Source organism: Mus musculus, chromosome 15, assembly GCF_000001635.26.
Source record: "Mus musculus strain C57BL/6J chromosome 15, GRCm38.p6 C57BL/6J".
Classification (NCBI taxonomy): Eukaryota; Metazoa; Chordata; class Mammalia; order Rodentia; family Muridae; genus Mus; species Mus musculus.
In genome coordinates, this window is record NC_000081.6 from 100,651,956 (window position 1) to 100,673,030 (window position 21,075).

At 49.1% G+C, this 21,075-nt stretch overlaps 1 protein-coding gene across 2 annotated transcripts in view; it reads right to left on the reverse strand.

Moving 5' to 3' along the window:
• Positions 1-17,548, reverse strand: part of Bin2 (bridging integrator 2) — a 28,422-nt gene extending 10,874 nt beyond the window's left edge. For both annotated transcript variants that reach the window (NM_001368666.1, NM_001270537.2), the window contains exons 1-7: positions 17,458-17,548; positions 10,562-10,642; positions 5,105-5,159; positions 4,755-4,849; positions 4,240-4,335; positions 430-537; positions 4-89 (exon numbers count right to left, since the gene is read on the reverse strand). In NM_001368666.1, coding sequence (NP_001355595.1) covers positions 4-89; positions 430-537; positions 4,240-4,335; positions 4,755-4,849; positions 5,105-5,159; positions 10,562-10,642; positions 17,458-17,538 — 602 coding nt within the window. In that variant the 5' untranslated portion in view covers positions 17,539-17,548. The remainder of the gene's footprint in view (positions 1-3; positions 90-429; positions 538-4,239; positions 4,336-4,754; positions 4,850-5,104; positions 5,160-10,561; positions 10,643-17,457) is intronic.
• Positions 17,549-21,075: the final 3,527 nt, after the last annotated feature.

The window sequence follows — 21,075 nt, forward strand, 5'->3', positions numbered from 1 at the left end:
CACCTGTTATAAAGAATAGGCAACTCCTCCAGGAGTTCCTGGTTCAGATCTTCAAATACAATCTGGGCCTTGCTGAAGTCTTCTTCTGCCTAGATGATAGAACAAGGGGCTGGAGGCTGCTCCTCCACCCTCTTGCCCAGACCCTCCTCCTCCCTCCTGCCCAGACCCTCCTCCTCCACCCTCCTGCCCTCACCCTCCTTCATCCTCCTGCCCAGACTCACCCTCCTGCCCAGACCCTCCTCCACCCTCTCCCTGTCTCCTCCCCCTGTCCAGACTCATGTCCTCCTCCTCCTCCTCCTCAGCTGCAGGATGTGGGCTGCCCTTACTGTTACAGGGGAAGACGACCCAGAAGCCCATAGTTCCTGGACTTGTCTTAGCCCAGATGCCTGTCCACTCCGGGCAGGGGAGAGGCCGTCTGACTGTTCTGACCTTAGCCATCTTGGCGTCATCCTTCTTCTTAGCATTCTGCACGGCCTCCAGGTGATGGCGGGCACTATCGTAGTCTACCAGTTTCCGGCCCCGCTTGGCAATCCTCTCCTAACCAGGGTGGTGAGAAAGGGTGCAGATGAGGCTTTCCAGTGGCCAGGGTGTGTAACAGAGGACCAAGCAAAGACACCAGATTCTTGGACTTTACCACCGAAACTGACCTTCTAATAAACTCTTGAGCTCCAGGGTCCCTCGTGATCTCAGGAAAACAGGGGTTCTCAGCTAGAGAAACCTGTACTGAGTTAAAATTTCCTACAAGCCTATTGTAAACTTGTTTGGCTTCCAGGGAAGCAACCTTGAGAATTCCACTAAACTGCAAGTCAGGATTCTGGGTTTTAGTCCTCTATCTGCCACTGACTAGCCTTGTGCCTAGGGTGGGGGACATCTCTTTTTGAACCTTGGTAGCCTACACAATTATTATTTTAAGGACAGATGCTGAATATAAAGTACCCTAGGAGCTCTAAGCACACAGAGACTGTTGTAAGCTGAGAAAGTTTATGCAGTTTCCTCAGAACCACAAGCTGTACGGGGAGAACAAACTCGCCTGCTGTCCATCTCCTCTGTCAGAAATGAAGAGATCTTTGTGGTTGTCTTTATAGCTACCTCACTGTTCAGCACGGGACTGCATGGTGTCCGGGATCGAAAGTAACCCAGGGCCTGGGGAGATGGCTCAGCTTGTAAGAGCACAGGCTGCTCTTGCAGAGGAACCTGGTTCCGTTCCCAGCACCCACACCAGGTAGCTCACAACCACCTCTAACTCCAGTTCTAGGATATCTGATACCTTTTTCTAGGGTGCAGTCACCTGCACTCATGTGGCGTGCGCACACACACACACACACACACACACACACACACACACACACATAATAAATGAAACTTTAAAAAACTTTAAAAAAGGAGGATGCTTGATGTGGTAGCACAGGACTTTAATTCTAACACTTGGGAGGCAGAAGCAGTCAGGCCAGCCTGGGCTACTCTGCTGGCTAATTTTAGGACAATTTGATACAAGCTAGATTCATCTGAAAGGAGGAACCCCAATTGAGAGAAAGTCCACATAAGACCAGGCTATAGGGCAGTTTCTTAATTGTGATTGATGGGGGAGGGCCCAGCTCATTGTGAGTGGTACCATTCTTTGGCTGGTAGTTCTGGGTTCTATAAGAAAGCAGGTTGAGCAAGCCACTAAGCAGCACCCTTCCATGGCTTCTGCAACAGCTCCTGCCTCCAGGTTCCAGCCCTGTGTGAATTCCTGCCCTGATTTCCTTTGATGATGAACTGTGGTGTAGAAGTATGAGCCAAATAAACCCTTTCCTCCCCGAGTTGCTTTTGCCGTCGTGGTGTCTCATCACAGCAACAGAAACCCTAAGACAGCTACATAGCCAGACCATCTCTAAACAAACAAACAAACAAACAAACAAACAAACAAACAAACAGGAATGTAGGGCTGGAGAGATGGCTCAGGGGTTAAGAGCACTGATTGCTCTTCCAGAGATCCTGAGTTCAAATTCCAGCAACCACATGGTGGCTCACAACCATCCATAATGAGATCTGATGCCCTCTTCTGGTGTGTCTGAAGACAGCTACAGTGTACTTACATATAATAAATAAATCTTTAAAAAACAAAACAAAACAAAAAAAAACCAGGAATGTAATTCAACTTCTGCTTGGGCACAGAACAGAAAACTATCTCAGAGTGTATTTTATCTTATTTTTGGAAAACTTAAGCTTAAAAGTTAAGCTTAGGGCTGGAGAGATGACTCAGCAGTTAAGAGCACTGACTGCTCTTCTAGAGGTCCTGAGTTCAAATCCCAGCAACCACATGGTGGCTCACAACCATGTATAATGGGATCTGATGCCCTCTTCTGGAGTGTCTGAAGACAGCTACAGTGTACTCAAATTAAATAAATACATCTTAAAAAAAAAAAAAAAAGTTAAGCTTAATCATTAACATAAATTTGGAACCATATGTTAGCTTCCTCTTAACCTAAAGTCAACACAACAGTAGATGATTAATAAATTTAGTTGAATAAAAAAAAAAACATTCTGAGGCTAGAGATGTGTCAGGTTGAAAGGTACTCAGGGTCAGGGTTGGGGTGAGGGTTGGGGTCAAAGTCAGGGTCAGGGCGCCATCAACCCTGACAGCCTGAGTCACATCTCTGAGACAATGTGGTCTCTGAGAGAGCTGCCTCCCAAAAGCTATCTTCTTATCACACTATTGTTCTGTGGTGTAAACACACACACACACACACACACACACACACACACACACACACACACAGAGATGCATACACATAAAAATAACAAAAATATTTTAAAATAATTATAGTCTTTACTTCTAATTCTGCTTTCCAGACAGTTCGGGATGGGCTGAGCTCTTTTCTCCTGACAGAATCTCAAGTGTTTGAAGATCATATTAAGTTTCTGAGCCTCTAAGTTTCTTCTATGCAATGGACATCTTTAGATCTAGCTGCTGTTTCTCACATCTAAAAGGGATGTCCTAGCCAGGCGTGGTGACACACACCTGTCATCTCAGCACTTGGAAGGCTGAGGCAAGGGGGTGGCAAGTTTCAGGCCAGCCTGCAGGACATAGCAAGATCCTGTCTAAAAGCAAACAAACAAACAAAAACAAAAACTGATTCTAAAGAAAAGGCATGGGTGCTTTCAGGCTGGAGAGATGGCTCCGCAGCTACGAAGGCACTCTGCCCTTTCAGAGGACTCTAGTTTAGCTTCCAGCACCCATGTAAGGCTGGCTCAGAACCACCTGTGACTCCTGCTCCAAAGGACCCAGTATCTTTGATCTCCAGGGGCACTGTGCCCATATGGACATGTCCGACTCACACACATACACACACATTTAATAAAATAAAGATAAACCTTAAAGTATAAAGAGAGGGATGCTTGACCTGGTTGGATCTGCTTCACTCATCAATTGAGCTCAAAGTGTGATTCCCTGAAACCTAAGTGCAAACATAACCTTACTCCACCTCCTGTCCTCATTTTTGTCAAACCCTCTTCCAGCTTCACGGCCAATCACGGGCTCAGGTGCTTCTTACAATGTTAGCCCTGCTGTGCTTCCTAGCTAGCAAGGCTGTCCACCATGTTTCCTAGCTAGTGTGGACTGTCCACCGTGTTTCCTAGCTAGTGTGGACTGTCCACCGTGTTTCCTAGCTAGTGTGACTGTCTACCGTGTTTCCTAGCTAGTGTGACTGTCTACCGTGTTTCCTAGCTAGTGTGGACTGTCCACCGTGTTTCCTAGCTAGTGTGACTGTCTACCGTGTTTCCTAGCTAGTGTGGGCTGTCCACCGTGTTTCCTAGCTAGTGTGGACTGTCCACCATGTTTCCTAGCTAGTGTGGACTGTCCACCGTGTTTCCTAGCTAGTGTGGGCTGTCCACCATGTTTGACTGTCCACCGTGTTTCCTAGCTAGTGTGGGCTGTCCACCGTGTTTCCTAGCTAGTGTGGACTGTCCACCATGTTTCCTAGCTAGTGTGGACTGTCCACCGTGTTTCCTAGCTAGTGTGGGCTGTCCACCGTGTTTGACTGTCCACCGTGTTTCCTAGCTAGTGTGGGCTGTCCACCGTGTTTCCTAGCTAGTGTGGACTGTCCACCATGTTTCCTAACTAGCGTGGACTGTCCACTGTGTTTCCTAGCTAGTGTGGACTGTCCACCGTGTTTCCTAGCTAGCATGGACTGTCCACCGTGTTTCCTAGCTAGCATGGACTGTTTCCACATCGCCCCACTCTGCAGCCTGAGTTACCTTAATCTCGCTGAACTGCGACACATAATTCTCCATGGTCCTCAAGGCCTGGTCAGCCAGTTTCTCTTCATAGTCTTCCCAAAGGAGGTCATTGTTCTGTGGGATCCAGGCAGAGGGTAGTGAGTGCCCTACTTCTCCACAGGGCTGCACCAGAGTACCCCCAACTCTCTCTGCAGAGAACTCATCTGAAGCACCGTACTTAAAGAAGAGAGATGGGTGCTACTCCGAGGAACTGCATTCAGGCCTGCGCAGGACCCTGGGCCCCAGAGTACATAGGAGCCAGGGAACAGCTAACTACGGGAGGTTACTCTTCAAAACCAGCCCATCTTCAAGGAGACGTTTCTGTGATCTTACAGGGAGGGAGGAAGGTAGAGCCAGCTGCAATTGCTTTCTATCGTTAGAGACTGAGGCTCTGAAACAGGGAGTGAACTTGGCCCAGTTCCCTGTTTCCCAGGACAGAGAAGCTCAGCTGAGGGGACATGGGAGCACATCCCATGGCTGTGTCTTGCCCTTACCCCCACAATGGCCTTCAGGTCCTCATGCCCATCCCAGTCGCTGCTGTAGACCTCCTGCAGGGTCTCTGATACTCTCTTTGAGCTTTCATGCATCACTGAAAAGAGAGAACTCAGTGCTACCATCAAGTGTCTCAAAACCCGGAGATGCGCTCACGCGAGTGACGGGCTAGAAGGATGGGTTCTCAGTAAGAGGAGCTGGGTGGAGCTGGGGAAGGAAGTCATTCTGAGGCCCATGGAGCTTCAGGGGTCAAGGGCAGCTGAACAGTGAGGACCCTGGGCCTGGTTCACCTCAGCCTGCTCAGTCCCTGTATCAGAGTGTCTGTGTGTCCTTCCAGGCCGAATACACCCACCTTTGACTGCACTAAGGAAGTTCTTCAGGTCCTTGTACAGCTTGTGGCCTTCTGCCTGAAAGGGAAGAGCAGCTTTGATAACTTATAAGATCTGTTTGGAAGGTGCTCCAGAGGTCGGCCTTGGAAAGAAGGCCAAAAGCAGAGCCCATGCACACCCGGAATTTCCTCGGGTGTTCCCAGGGACCAGAGCTGCCCTTCTCGGACAAGCTGCAGGTTGTCTCTTTGGGATCAGTGTATGAGTTAGGATAGTGGAGGCTCCCACTGCATGGGTGTGGACGCCCCCGCGGCATGGGCGTATCTTCTGCCTCTGCTTGGTCTCTTCCAGTACACAGGAGCCTGTACCCAAGTCCTGGAATGAGCTCCCTGTATGTGGCTCCCTGTGTGGTTCTTCCTGCCACCTGCCACCAGGCTCCTTTCTTCTCCAAACCTCCACACAGACTCTTCCTGCCTCCCTTGTGGTCTTCCTTCACCTGCATTGCTCTGTCCCTGGCTCCTGGCTTCTATTCCAAGGCTCTGTAGCTATCTCCTGCTCTCCTGCATTCATCCCATCTGCCTCCTGCTGTCCATCCCCTCATATCTGTCTTGTGTCCGACTTTCTTCCTATCCCTCCCTCCTTCTCTCCCGTCCCCCCATATCTGTCTCTTTCTTAAAAAGAAGGCAAGCCAGACAAAGATCTCTATATGCATTGAGATGGTGGATGCCCTCGCTACACAGGCGTGGAACTCTGCTCACACCGAACCAGGATCCTAACCTGAGGAGTGAGCTGCAATTCTGACATCTGTTTCTAGGCTCTGCTTCGCTGCTGTTTGATAACAAAGTCTTTCCTCTCAGTCCAGGCTGCCTTGAACTTGCAGCGATGCTCCTGCCTCAGCCTCCTAAATGGTGGATATTCTCTTCCTTCTCCTTTCTTCTTCTTCTTTTAACAGTCTGTCTGTCTCTATCTGTGTGTGCAAACCTGAGTGCAGGTGCCCAGAGAGGCCAGAGGAGCTGGGTCTACCTAGCACTGGAGTGGCAGGAGGTTTGCAAGCCAGCAGAGGGGGATGCTGGGAATTGAAGTTGGGTCCTTTGTTAGAGTGGTACACACTCTTAACTACTGAGCCATCTCTCCAGCTCTATCCTGGTATTTAAGTCCCTCCAGGAAATGGAGACCAGTGACCTCCTGCCACAGCATTCCAGAGCTACCTCAAATAGCTCTGTCAGGAGGCTCTTCAGCGTCTCTACAGGAGGTCTTTCCTTTTTGATTTTAAAGATTTATTTCATGTATGTGAGTACACTGCCACTCTCTTCAGACACACCAGAAGAGGACATCGGATCCCATTACAGACAGTTGTGAGCCACCATGTAGGTGCAGGGAATTGAACTCAGGACCTCTGGAAGAACAGCCAGTGAATTTAACCTCTGAGCCATTTCTCCAGTTCTGTATAGGAGATCTTATAAATATTTTTTATGTGCATTAGTGTTCTGCGTGTCTGTAGGTATGTGTACTGCCTATGTCCACAGAGGCCAGAAGGAGGTGTTGGATCTGCTGGTGCTGGTGTTACAGGTGGTTGTGAGCGCCTGTGTGGGTGCTGGGAACCAAACCCAGTCAGTCCACTGCAAGGGCAGCCAGTGCTCCTCACTGTTGAGAGCCTCCCCAGCACCGTGTGTGTGAATGTGTGTGTGTGAATGTGTGTGTGAATGTGTGTGTGAGTGTGGGCATGTCGCACATGTGGAGATCAGAGAGTCACTTTTGGGAGCTGGCTCTCTTCTTCCTCGTCACGGAGGCGAGGTCGATCCTGCCGTTCCTGCCTCCTCACTGCTCAGGCAGCTTCCTGACGCTTCACCCTAGGAGTGCTGGGGTCATAGACTCTGTGTGTGTGTGTGTGTGTGTGTGTGTGTGTGTGTGTGTATGTGGAGAGAGAGAGAGAGAGAGAGACAGAGAGAGACAGAGACAGAGACACAGAGAGACAGAGAGACAGAAAGAGCCAGAGACACTGGGATTATACTGCATCCGGATTGCTTTTTGAAACACTGGTTCTAGAATTGACCTCAGGGTATCAAGCCTGCCTGGCCAGCCCCCAGTCAACCAACCACCTAACTGGCCCAGGGCTCTAACTTTTCTTCTACACCAACTTGAGGACAAGCCTCCCAGACATCTTCCTCAGTGTACTGGTTATAGCCTGTTCTCCCCCAACCGCCATTCTCTTCCCCTCTATGTGGGTAAACTTCAGTTTCTAGGATCAGGGTGGAGAGGAAGAGGAGGGCCAGATGTGGGCGTTTTGGAGCCTGACCTCAGGGGTGTGGGAGGGACTGAGGGATGCTGCCAGTCAGCTCATGGGTGGACCGACCAGCTTGGGAACGGAGTATTTGAAACCTAGAAGATGTTACACAGTATACCAGGAAATTCTTGCTGTGGACTTGCTCATTACTAGAAAGCCTAGTGACTCTTAAATTAAAAGACAAAAAGGGCGCAGGGGAGGGAGAGAATTCTATCGACTAACTGTGTGCACAGGAGGTCAGAGGACAACTCCAGTCGTGGGCTCTCCCTGCTGCATGGGTTCTAGGGCTTGAATTTTTACATCACTGAGCTTAGCAGCCAGGACCTTTACCCAGAGGCACCCTGCCAGAACCAGAGTTCAATTCCCAGCACATCCACTGTTAAGTTCAGCCTCAGAAATCCAACATCTTCCCCTGGGTACCTGCACATGCCAGTGTGTCCTCACAGACACACACACACATACACATAGATAAAAACAAATCTTTTTTTAAAAATGAATGAACATTTAACTCTCTTTCTTGAAAGTCAACAATATGGACTTAACTTTTCACTTTGTCATGACGATTTGGTTTCAAAACACTATGACTGGTAAGAGCTGTCAGACCAAGTGGACAATGTGTGACGTTTAGAGGACGTTGTGAGTTCGGTTCACAGAGCCCTTCCTGTAAGTCCAGCTCCAGAGTATCTGACAGACTGTGTCCTCCCCAGGACTCACATGCAGGCAGCAGGTCTAGATGGAGCCTGTGGTGAGCTGCCCAACAAGAGTGCAGGAGGCAGAAGTTGGGTGTTCTGCAAGAGTTTTACACTCTCACCCCCTGAACCATGTGCAGCTTCGCGTGCCCGTCTTCCTTTGAACCCTGTTCTTCGGGAGTAGTCAGGGAGGGGGCGAGGGTGGGGTGGGCTCCAGGACGAGGGACAGCACTGGACTCTGTTTCATGTCTCAGACCTGTCCATCTTCCCCTGAAATGCCTAGGCTAGGCCATCTCAGACCGTCTTCCCTGGCAGACAAGACGCTCACAGCCAGGCTCTTACGTCTGTCTGTCTATCTGTCTGTCTGTCTGGTCGTCAGGCACTTGGCTCTATTCTCAGCTAGCAGGTTAGTTCGCTTCTCTGGCTTCAGTTCCCCGTCTGAAGTGCAGGGCCATTTCTATCTCTGGATCTGCTGATCTCATCACTCCTGCCATCTGAACCTCTGCCAGTCCCTTGGCATTGCCATAAAGAGCCTGAGCTAGTTCTTCCCGCCCCTATGCCAACAGCCACCACCCTGGGGTAGTGAACCATTCTCTGTGAGGCTTGACCACAGCAGTTAGCTCTGCAGAACTTGGTCCAGACAGACACAGAGACAGACAGGCACAGAGGATACTCGGCAGAACAGCAGGAGGTGAACGAGGAACCTTGAGCATGCGTCAGTACTACAGGAAAAAGAATGAAGTGCTTTGTGAGGAAAAAGACCTCCTTCTACCTTGTAAAGAGAGTCAGATGAGGCACGGAGAGCAGGGGCCTCATGTGCATGAAGCCCGGGCTTTGAGACTAGAGCCATGTTAACTGGCTGTGGCAGTGCACACTTATACTCCCAGCCAGGTGTAAGCAAGAGGACCAGACCTTCCTTTGAGGCTGTCCTCAGCTAAACGGTGAGGTCAAGGCCATCATGGGCTTCATGAGATACTTCACGTCTCTACAACAAAGCTATGGAGATTACTCAGGAACCTTGGCAAGTGGCAAGGCCTCAAATTGAGCTGGGTAGCTGGGAGTGACAACTCATTCACCGGGAAGGGGGGTGAAGAAGATCCAAATACATTACATACATGTGGGAAGTTGTCAAAAAGAATAGTTTTAAATGTTGAGAAATAAACAGCTGATTCTGTCGGCCAGTGATGGCTCAGGGATATCCATGTCACACGTGAAAGGGGACAAGCAGCCATGGTGTGGCGCCTATGAACATTACTGCTACCAAACAAAAACGAAAACCTCAATCTCATCAGGCTTCTACCTCTGCATGTATCTGCAGAAGACGCAGGCAACACAACACATTCAACAGCCAGCAAAAAGCCGGGCAGCAGAGGCGCGTCCCTTTGATCCCAGCACTCGGGAGGCAGAGGCAGGCGGATCTCTGGAGTTTGAGGCCAGCCTGGTCTACAGAGTGAGTTCCAGGACAGCCAGGGCTATACACAAAAGCTTTGTTTCAAACAAAACAAAACAAAACAAAACAAAATGAAACAAAAAACCTACAACAAAAACCCAAAAGAACAACAACAAAACAGAGAAAACGTAGGTGACTGTGGACAAGCTGCGCTCTCAACAAACAAGGTTCAGTGAGGGGGCTGGAGAGACGGATCAGCAGTTAGGAGCAGAGCCACCCAGCCTGAGGAACAGCGGAACCCAGTCTGGGGTACCTAGTAAGTACTAGAGTCAAATAACCAAGAAGACTTTGCATAATCCTACCCCAAGAAGAAACAACCCTAAAATAGTCATTGTAGAAGCTTCACAGTTAAATGGGTGCCAAACACAGTTATCACCATTGTAGGATAAGAAACAAGAGTGGATATAGCCTACTCTCCAGCCTTATTTTCTTGTTTTGTTTAGTTTTTGTATCTCAGACTGGTCTTGAACTTGTGACCTTCCTGCTTCAGCCTCCCCAATGCTGAGACTATAAGCATGAACATCCACGCCTGTTTTTATTTTTTTCCGACTATACTTTCTGATCTGTAGTCATGAGGAAATGTTTTATGGGGGAAATAAATAAATAAAGGGGCAGGGGCTGCAAGATGGCTGCCTGGGGGTAGGCCCAGAAATCCCTTGTTCCTGGCCTGAGACTCAGCAATGCCAGGACTGTGCGGCACTGAGATACTCCTCTGAGAAGATAGCTTGTGTAATACAAACAACCTCAGCGGTCTCTGTGCTGAGGTGACACCGACTGAGCCACCCTACCTGGCCGCCAGGGTTACAGTACACGGAAAGAGAAGAGCCAGCCCTGGTGGACTGAAGGGGCACAGCCACAGGAAGGGTCAGTAAGTTCCTTTGCTTCTCGATTCTCAGAGAAAAGGGCAAGCAGCAGGCTGATAAAATGCCTGCCTTCTCTAGAACCTTCTGGTACTCACCCCCCCACCCACACACACCTCTCCCCCAACCTCAGCCTCCCCATACACTTCCCCCCCTCTGCCCCTAACCCCTCCATACACCTCCCCCACCCTCCAGGTCACCTGCTGTTGGTAGAAGTTGCTGGCACTTTGTTCAAATCGCTCGTCTTTGGTTTCTACGGTTTTCCCCAATTTCTGCAGAACCTGGGGAAAAAGACAGGAAGCATGTTATACGCGCGTCTCAGATCTGGTGGTCTTGGGTGGGTTCCCGCCAGCTCACCAGAGTCAGGAAGGTAACAGGTTGCTAACAAAAAGGATGTTTCGTGATTCTTTTCAAACTGGGATAGCTGGGGATCAATCTGCTCCTTCTCACTCAGTCTCCCCCCCAACCCCCACCCCCGACTCTCAGTACTTGAGGTGCTTCCTCAGTTTGGTGTGATGCAGGGTTGAACTCAGAGCCCTGTACAGCCCAAACGCAACTCTCCCGCAACTCCACCTCCAGCCTTAAAGGGACTTTTGTTTGTTTTTTAAGGTAGGGTTTCTCTGTGTAGCCACTGGCTGTCCTGGAACTCACTGTGGACCAGGCTGGCCTCAAACTCAGAAAGCTCCACCTCCTTTGCCTCCCAAGTGCTGGGGTTAAAGGTTCGGGCCACCACCAAGCTCCTAAAGTGATTTTTAAAGGGGACTAGAGGAGGGCATTGCATGGAGACATGACTACTGAGAAAATATGCATGGCTTTCTAAGGTAAAGCATGAGCCAGGACTCTCTGCTTGAGGGACAAGCCCCTCTCCTGGGCACTGTCACAGGCCCTTCTCTGTGGACGAGGTGAGCAGGGCTCTTCTCATGGAAGCCTTGTGGAAAACCTTAAACTCTGATACGATGACGTTCACCAAGCCCAACTGGGAATGAATGGTACCCATGTTTAGCTTCCATCAGCTAAGAAACCAGAGAGCTGACCACCACCCCAGTCTCAGTGCCAGAGCAAAACACAGGAAAGCCCCCATGTTTGCTCTCGGAGGGGTCCCTCGGCCGTGAGTAAGGAAGACAGGGCTGAGGGGCTGCTGAGATGCTCTGGGAGGGGTGGGGAGTGGTTAAAGCACTTGCCATCGAGTCTCAAGTTGATCTGAGGTGGATCCTTGGAACCCACATGGTGGAAGGAGAGAACTGACTCCCAAAAGTTGACCTCTGACCTCCACACATGTGATATGGCAGTATATGTGTGTACATACACCCACATACATACATCCTGCACATGAGTAATGTGGCGAGTGTGTGCGCAGCTTGGGAGGAGGCAATATCAATTCCCTAGGCCCAAGGCGGGATAGTAAGTGCTGCTTTCAATTTCTGAGTCTCCTTCTTCACCCACTCCCACTGTGGTGTCCCCTCTGGAGACCACCCCATTCTCTCTGGTTCCATTGTCACAGCCCCAGGCCGGGCGGTTTCTTCTCTCGATGCTGTAGGTCTTGACCATGCTGCTTCGATGTTTCTAACAGTTCTTCTTTCATCTGCCTGCCCCCTTTTATTAGCTCCCCCCCAATTTGTCCACCAGGTAACAGTCTCTATTGGGTACCAGCCGAATTCCCACTGCACACTCTGGCAAGGAGGCAGGCCTGCTGCTTTGACTCTTTCTTAAGCTGTAGCTTCCACGTTCCTCCTCTATAGCTTATTTTAAGTGAACAAGCCCCACTATTAGTTGCTACAGCCTCCATTCCCTTTCTGGAATTCCCTAGTGACTTCTCTATTTTGTCTGTTGTGCAAGCGAAGGATGAATGTAAACAAATGAACACTGGCTCAAACTCCGTCTACTTCATCCCGGCTATGAGGTTCACTCACTCACTCCTCACTGCTCGCTCATTACTGTCTCACTCTCTGTGTTCGTGTCTCTGTCTCCTCCTCGGATAATTTATTACAGCTCAGACTCCAGCAAAGGCCACTTGGTCAGTTTAATAGGAAGGTGGCGGTGCATGGGCCACGCCTGGATGAGGGGTATAAAGAGTGTGGAGAGGAGGAGGCCTGACCCACAGCCAGGTGAGCAAAACAGGGTGTGTGCAGCCTCAGGGCAGCCTTCTGGGCAGCCTTCTGGGCGGGTGTGGCGTGGCTCCTTCAGGTGTGGAATCTCATTATGAAGGAATCCGAATCACATGGCAGTGTGCAGGGGACCACTTTGTGTGAACACAAGTGTCTGCAGCCTCTTGGGAGAGGAGCGGGTCAATGCCTGTCACATCTCAACCTCTCTCTGATTAAGATCAAGGCTCTGTGACCACACATCAACGCATACCTTGGCCTTTCTGCTGACTAGCTATAAGGTATTTCTGCCCAGGACTACATACATACATACATACACTTCTGTCTTAAAGCTATTGAGGAATCAGAGACTCTGTATGTAAGTTGCTATCTCTAGCTGCCTGCTGTGTCTTCTTCTTTTGTTTCTGATCGGTTTTGAGACAGGTTCTCACAACGTGGCTCTGTCTGTCCTGAGATTCACTCTGTAGACCAGGCTGGCCTTGAACTCATGGAGATCCACCTGCCTCTGCCTCTCCAGTGCTAAGACTAAAGGCGTGCGCCACCACGCCCAGCTGCCTCACCAGTTAGGCTGGGTCTGCCTTTGCTTCTTTGACTAGAAATCACAGGTGCTGCTTCTCCCTTCGGCCAGGCCTGTCTTTGATGGTCTCACTCCTCCCTAGATGTGCAGTCCCCATCCTCCCTGGCTCCACCCTTCCCCCCAACCCCCACAACAAACAGGGTTCTTCCCCAGAAAGTTGCAAAACCACCTTGTTCGTGGTAGGCAGCTCTTACTTCCTTTTCTCGACTCCTCCCTTCCTTTGCCCACTTATGTTTCTTAGGTGGGGGAAAGGGCGGAGTGAGAAGAGAGAAAACTCAATTTAGAGTCAATACCCAGGGCACCTACTGTCTAAAGGCTCGAGGCTACAGGGCTTCCTGGGGTCTGTAGGCTGTGCTGAGAATCTTCCCACCATCACCTTATTTTATATTTTTATTTATACACACGCACACACACACATCATCATCATCACCTGTTCCCAGGTGATCCAAGTCCTAACTGGGACTGACCCTGCTTAGCTTACAAGATCAGATGAGATCCCGCAAGGTCAGGGTGGTGTAGCAACAGGCCCACCATCAACTCTTCCTAGACGGAAAAGGTGAAAAAGATAACTTGGAAATATCTATCATCTCTCAGCTCTCCAAATCACTTGTTGCCATAGCAACTGGTGACTGTGTTTCACACTGGAAGTGTTTGTTCTTAGACCCTGGAAGGAACAAGGTGTGTATATATGCAACAGATGTCTACTGAAAGGATAAATTTGTATGTTTGAGACAGGCTTAACTTTGTAGCCCTGGCTATCTTCAAACTTGCAATGACCCTCTAGTTTCAGCCGGTTGAGAGCTGTGACTACAGGTGTTAAGCCACTACACCTGGCTAAATTCTCCTTTTTGATCAATTCTCAATGACAGCTCACAACACAGTCCACACAATCCTGCCTGAGAACTCTGCCCTAATCACCCCGGCCTGGCAGCTGATTAGTTAGAGCTCAGACACTTGGAGAGCAAAAGCAAGGGTTAGGCAGTGAATGTAACACTGCATGCACAGGTTCGCACAGGTTCCCAGGTTAACCAGCTCATTCTTCTAACTTTCCTATCGAGTGGGAGGGATACATCTTCAAAAAAAAAAAAAAAAAAAACTCACAGCGCATTTACTTGATGACTACAGACCCCTGTGGAGACCTCCCTACCCCCTACTGCGTTTAGTTGATGACAATTGAGGTAATGTGACCAGGAACCAGACACTAAAAGATAGCGTTGTAGTTTATTGCACCTTTGTCTCGGTGGTGTAATGACTCTAAAGTGGCTATGAAGGAAGTCTGCAGACAGCAACCTGGACTCTCCCTAACAGGATCTGTGAGCAAAGTTTGCAGACACATACTACCTGGAGGCTCTCCCTAACAGGGAGTTCTTCCAGGCTCCTCTCTCACCCGGCTTGCTCCAGCTGCATTTCTCACTGCTCAGCCTAAAGTGATTGGCAGACTCAGGCCATGCCCACGATAACCCTCCTCAGCTGGAAGGCTCTCTCAAGCTTGGCGGGAGGAACTACCGACCACATACAGTTCCCATTTCAAAGTCAGCCGGAGCCTGAAAACCTTCCACCCAATCTTTCTGTCCTGAGTTCCCACAGATGTGCATATCTTAGGCAAACAGTGGATTCTGAGCTTCCTTCCGGCAGACAAGAGCTTATTCATTTCTTAGTTCCCCCTGGGACTAGCTCAGCCCCCTGAACAAAAGAATCTATTGCAAATATTTGACAAATTAAACTCTCGGGGATGTAAGTTGAATGAATGTTAACAGAGAGAAGAACAACATAGGAGTGATTAAAAAAAAAACAAAACAAAAAAAAACAAACAAACATGCCCTTGCTGGGGAGAACTGAGCAGTCTGCCAGAGAGAAATCACAGATAAGAAAGTAGTTGACCCAACGTGAGGATGTATGATCCTGTAAACCTACAGCTCCGGCCGCATTCGGTGGGAACTGGCAAACAGAACCAGAAGGCCATACCGTTTGTGCTTAACAGTCAGCAGACCTTCCCCGCTTCGGAGGAGGTTGAGCGGGTATAAAGTGATTCCGTTTCAATCACCACCTGCACAGAGGCTCTGCAGGGCCTGGGGTCGCACAGAGGGTGGAGTGGCTCATCAGGAACGTGGCCTGGGGAGAACCTGAATTTGGGCAAGTGCCCCCGACCAGCTCAGAAACTCTTCTTCACTGGAACACTCTGTCTTGCTCTCAGTAACTTCCCAAGACTCAGGGACTCCAGCTCTTCTACCCAGGCCATTTTTCCTTTAAGTCAGTGTCTGCCTGGGCCAGTCCCGAACTCCCAAACCCCCAGTCTCACATGAAGCCTATTTGCTTTGTGTATTAACCTCCGAGTTCCTTGGGCTGACCTGAGTTCACCCCTCTCTCCCAGGATGGAGGGAGGGTCCAGGACGGGAAGAACATTGTCCTGCTACCCGTGTGACTATTCCCGTTCTGGAGATAACTGACTCTGAAGCTCAGAGTCCTCTCATTTTATAGACGAGAGACCTGAAGCCAAGAACAGGACATTATTTATGGCAAGTTGTGGAGTCCAGGCTTACAGGAGACAAGGAGGCTTAGATGACTCTGACTCCAAAGGCCTCACGTTGACAAAAGGCCAGAGGAAGAAAGCAAAAAAAAAAAAAAAAAAAAAAAAAAACTGATACGCTCCAGTTTTCATTTAAAATGTTTTCTTTTGTGGTACCCAGGACTGCCTGCGGCTAGGTACCTGCTCCAACACTGAGCCACACCTGCCAGCCCTCAATACACGAAATTTCTGGTTCCTATTTTTTTTGTCTTTTGTCTTGTGTTTCTTTAGCCACAGTGTAGCTTTCTCTAGGTGAGTTCCCTGTCCTGTCCAGTCCCCCTATTTATAGCTAGACCTTCCCATAAGCACTGCCTTCAGATCTATCAGATGTCTTGTTAGACTCCAGAGAGGCAAAGTTCAGGTAGGAAAAGTAACAAAGGCTGCGCACACAACTTTTATTTTCCTCTTGTCTTTCACACGATCTTAAAAGACTGAAGAATACAGAGCCCCTCCCTTCCCCTGTGGTCCTTTACACCAAGGACCTCATACATCTGTACCCCGTCAGTAATGTGAACCCCATGTGGGGGGAGCTGGGTGCCCTTGATCTACTCCAATGGCCTCTGCACCACCTTTACAAGGGAATACAAATCTTTCCATTGCTAAGTGTGCTAGGTACTTTACAGCCTCAAGTTCATGAACCCTCTCCTTTTAGCCCATGTCTCTTCTACTACAGTGTGGGTAGATGGTGGCTAGGCAAAGGAAGACTCTGGACAGGTAACATCACAATGCCTTTTAAGTGTGTAGGGAAGGGGCTGGGACGGAGCTCAGTTGGCAGGGTGCCTGGTTTCCTCAACCAGAAGCTGTAGGTACAACCTTCAGCATCTAAGAGATGTGATGACACATGCTTGCAACCCAGAAGATAGAGAGAGACGGGAGACCAGAAGTTCAAGGTCAAAGTGAGTTTGGGGGTGGGGGTACAAGAAACTGTCTCAAAAACATGTGAAGGGTGGTAAGAATGGGGTTCATACCTATGACCTTAGCTAGAGATCTCACCTTGAATACAAGACCAGCCCAGTCAACACGGTAAGACCCTGTCTCAAAAAAACAAAACAACCAAGCAAATAAAATAAACAGCGTGAAGAGTGTCTCCATAATCCATTTTCCCTTTTTTTTTTTTTTTTTTTTTTTGGAGACAGGGTCTATGTAGTCTAGGCTGTCCTGGAAGTCTCTGTGTAAACCAGGCAGATCTTGAGCTCACAGAGATCCTCCTGCCTCTGCCTCCCGAGGGCTGGGATTAAAGGCGTGTGCCCATCATTTGAATGGACTGGCAAATTATGGGAAGGACACCCAGAGGCTGTGGATCACCATCAAGGCAAAAGAATAGATGTAAGAAACTGGGGCTGGCTACTGGACACACGAGCTCCCCGCTCACCCCGAGGTAAAGAGTAGCTCAGGCTGGTCTTAAACTCAGTAATATAGCCTCGGATGCCTTGCGTTTTCTATCCACCCGCCTCCGTTTACACCAGTTTAAACAACACTCAAGTGTGGAGAACTGTGCAGTGTCCTGGTCCTCAGTGAATCCCCCAAGTCAAATTAAGTGGGGCGACTCACTGCCACCGCAGCCGCTGTCTCTTACTTTGGGGACAAGTATCTTCCAACTCATTCATCACCTGAGAGACGCCAGCCAGCCACCCTTGCCTTTGCGCTAGGACAAAATCTGTGACAAAGTTGACCACCACCATTCGTTCCTTCCTGTCGCCTTTTCTGGGTCAGGCTGAGGGTTGCCGAAGGCTCCTGCGAAACAGCTGTCTCCTCAGCTGCTCCCTTCTCTCCCACGTCGGCCAATGTTCGTGGACACCCATTCCCCGCCCGTTCTGGGGCAGCAGGACCCTTTCTCCTCAGGCTGCCTACCTTCTCCTGGGCCCTGCTGAACTTCTTCTGCATCTGCTTGGCGAAGAGGCCAGCCGCTCCGCCCGCCTTGCCCTCTGCCATCCTGCCGGCTGCGGGGGCGCAGCCTGGACCTGTGGTTTCTAGAGGCCCCTGAGAGGAAGTGCGTCCTCCCAGCATGCCTTGCGTGATGCTCAGAGGGCGGGCCTTCACACCCTTACAGCCTCCTGCTGGGGCGTGGTCGGCCTGGACCACCCAATGCCACCTCTCGAGGACCATTGGAAACCCATCACTACCCAGATTCCCGAGAGGACCACTGCAGCCCACCACTGGCCATCACGGGAGGACCTTGGGACTCCATCACTGCCCAATACTCCAGGTGTACCACTGAAGCCCCATCACTGTCCAACTCCCCAGGTGGACCATTGGGGTCCCATCACTGTCCATGTCCCCAGGAGGACGACTAGGACCCCATCATGGTCCAGATCCCCAGGAGGACCATTGGAACCCCATCATTGTTCAGCTCCCCGAGAGAACTACTGGGGCCCCCTCACTGCCCAGCTCCCTGGAAAGACCACTGGTCACCAGGATGGGGTCCACAGAGGCATCTGGAGCTGGGAGAGCAGCTAAGCTGGTTCTGAGAAGTTGGCAGAGAACGGGTTGTTCAGGGTGGATTTTGGTGCGCACACACTCTTAAAACCAGCTTGGAAATGCTGCCCCTGCAGTAGAGAAAGATTCCCCTCCCCTCCCCCGCCCCCACCCTTGAACGGGCTCTTTGAATGTGGACCGTGACTCATTGGTTCCATACCCGAACAGCATTAGAAAGTGAGGAGACACAAAAGACTGAGTTTGGGCTGGAGAGATGGCTCAGCCGTTAAGAGCACCGGTTGTTCTTCCAGAGGTCCTGAGTTCAATTCCTAGCAACCACATGGTGGCTCATAGACATCTGTAATGGGATCTGATGCCCTCTTCTGGTGTGTCTAAAGACAGCTACAGTGTACTCTATATAAATAAAATAAAATGAAATGAAATGAAAAAAAAAAAAGTAAAAACCAAAAGGCCCAGTTTCATCCAGTGAGGACGTTTAATGGACCAGAGACCACCTACCAGCTGCAGGGTATTGATGCTGAGTGACCATGGCTCAGCCTGGATGGCAGCTTAACCAGTTCTAAGCCTGGGAATTGTGGGGACAGAGTGCAGAAGGTGAGCATAATCCAGATCTGGATTGGAAGGGGAGAAAGACTGGAGAGATGGGGTCCTCAGGAGACAGGGTGCCATTCATAATATGCTAAGGAGGAGAGGAGGGGAGAGGCCTGAACTGGACAGAGGAGAACAAGACTCTCCAGGCAAAGCATGGAGCATTATATGGACACAGTGTGAATTTAGTCACAGATTATACAAACTGGAGTGGGGCTACAGAGATTACAAATCTGGTTTCTCTAGGAAACCGGTCTTCCAATGAACTTACACCTGACCACTGAGAAAGGATAGCCAGAAAATAGGGATACTAGGTTTGGGGAAACATTTATTCCAGAATCTTAGCAAGCTGGTAAAATTCCCTCAAGGAAAGAAAGAGGTCACAACAGGCTTCCTGTGGGAGAAGGCAGAAAGAAGCTGGAGGTCTGCCACAAAACTGCCTGCTTTTGTTTTCTGTTTCTTTCATCTAAACAGACGATGCACTAAAGGTCAGCGGTGTACCAGGCATACACCAGGAAGCCAGGCAGGAAAGACGACTCTGATCTCCAGGCGCTTACTTTGGAGGTAGATTGGCAATCCCATGATCTGTAAGGTATGCAGTTCATTTATAGAGGTGGGGGCTGGAGAGATGGCTCAATGGTTAAGAACACTGACTGCTCTCCCAGAGGTCCTGGGTTCAATTCTCAGCGCCCACGTGGTGGCTCACAAACATCTGTAATGGGATCCGATGCCCTCTTCTGGTGTGTCTGAAGACAGTGACAGTGTACTCACATACATGAAATAAATAAAATCTTTGGTAAAAAAAATAAGAGATGGATACAAGCTTTTTAAGCAATAGGTGCTTAGGGAGTGTATGTTAGCTTTGGTGGTGGTCTGGGAGAGGCAGATTAAGAAAATGGAAGGACAGAAATAAAAAAAAAAAAAAAGAAAATGGAAGGACTTCATATAGCATAGAAGAGAGTGGAGAAATCTTGAGAATATTGGTCTTGCTGAGATGCTAGGAGAAGACAGAAAAGGCAGCCAGGGTGTCATTAGCAGATGGCTGAGGCCCCTGTCACTCCCAGGACTTCTCAGAACTGCAGCAGAGTGCCCTGACTGTAACCTTCTAAGACACTCTTGTCTTTCTTAACGTGTGCTTAAGACAGGGCCTCACCTGTAGCCCATGCTGGCCTGGAACTCAGGCAATCCTACCTCACCTTCCAAGAACCGAGATTACAGGTGTGCACTACCATACCTGACTCAGAATCTCTTTAGCGCCCAAGAAACTGGTGTTCGGTCAGGCAGTGCCAGAGCAGGAAGCTGACAGGATCCCTTGAAGTAAATGGAGAGACCAAGCCACAATGTTTGAAGAGAATAATATGAGTGTCACACAACTGGACTCACTTAAAAATAAGCTACACCAAGAGCCAGGCTAGCAAGCAGCAGTCCATGGCTTCCATGGCCGGTCTTTTATCCTAATGTTGATGTGTCTCTGCCCATCGGTAGGAGTTTGTCTTCACAATCTGGTCACTGGTGCTGAGGAAAAGAGTAAAATGAAGTTTGGAAATGTGTAAGGCTTGAGCAAACAGGCATGTCACAAGATGGTATGGCGTGGCTTAAGGCTACCTTTGATAGAGACAACAAACCAAACCAAAACAAAGGCTGTTTCTCATAACAGGAAAGACTGATAATATTCTTAGATTATCCCTACTCTTCAGTTGTGGAGTTAGGGCAGGAACTTAGACATCCTAACTCTGGTCCAGCCTCTTATAGTATACACAGTGATGTGGACGTTATAGTATGTATAATGATGTAGAAGTTATAGTATACACAGTGATGTAAGGTTATGGTATACACAGTGATGTTAGGTTATATAGTGAGACATAGTGAGACAGGGGTTTTGGTATATACTCTGATGTTAGGTTATAATATACACAGTGATGCAGAGATTATAGTATACACTGTGGTGCCAAGGTTATAGTATACACTGTGATATAGAGGTTATAGTATACACAGTGAAACAGAGGTTATAGTATACACAGTGAAACAGAGGTTATAGTATACACTGTGAGATAGAGGTTATAGTACACACTGTGAGACAGAGGTTATAGTATACACTGTGGTGCAGAAGTTATAGTATATACTGTGGTACAGAGATTATAGTATACACTGTGATATAAAGGTTATGGTATACACAGTGATGCTGAGGTTATACTATATAGTATATGCCATGATGTATAACTTCACTAACACAGTAGTGAAGCAGGAAAGAAAGAAAATGAAGGGATCACGAGGAGGGAAGGAAGCCCTTCTCCTGAGAATCTGATTGGAAGTCAGAAACTTCAACACAACTTATAAAATCAAATCCTCAGGGCTGGAGAGTATACTGTTTTTGCAGAGGACCTAAATTCTGTTCCCAGTACCCACATTGGCTTAGAACCACTGAACTCCAGGCCCAGAGTGCTA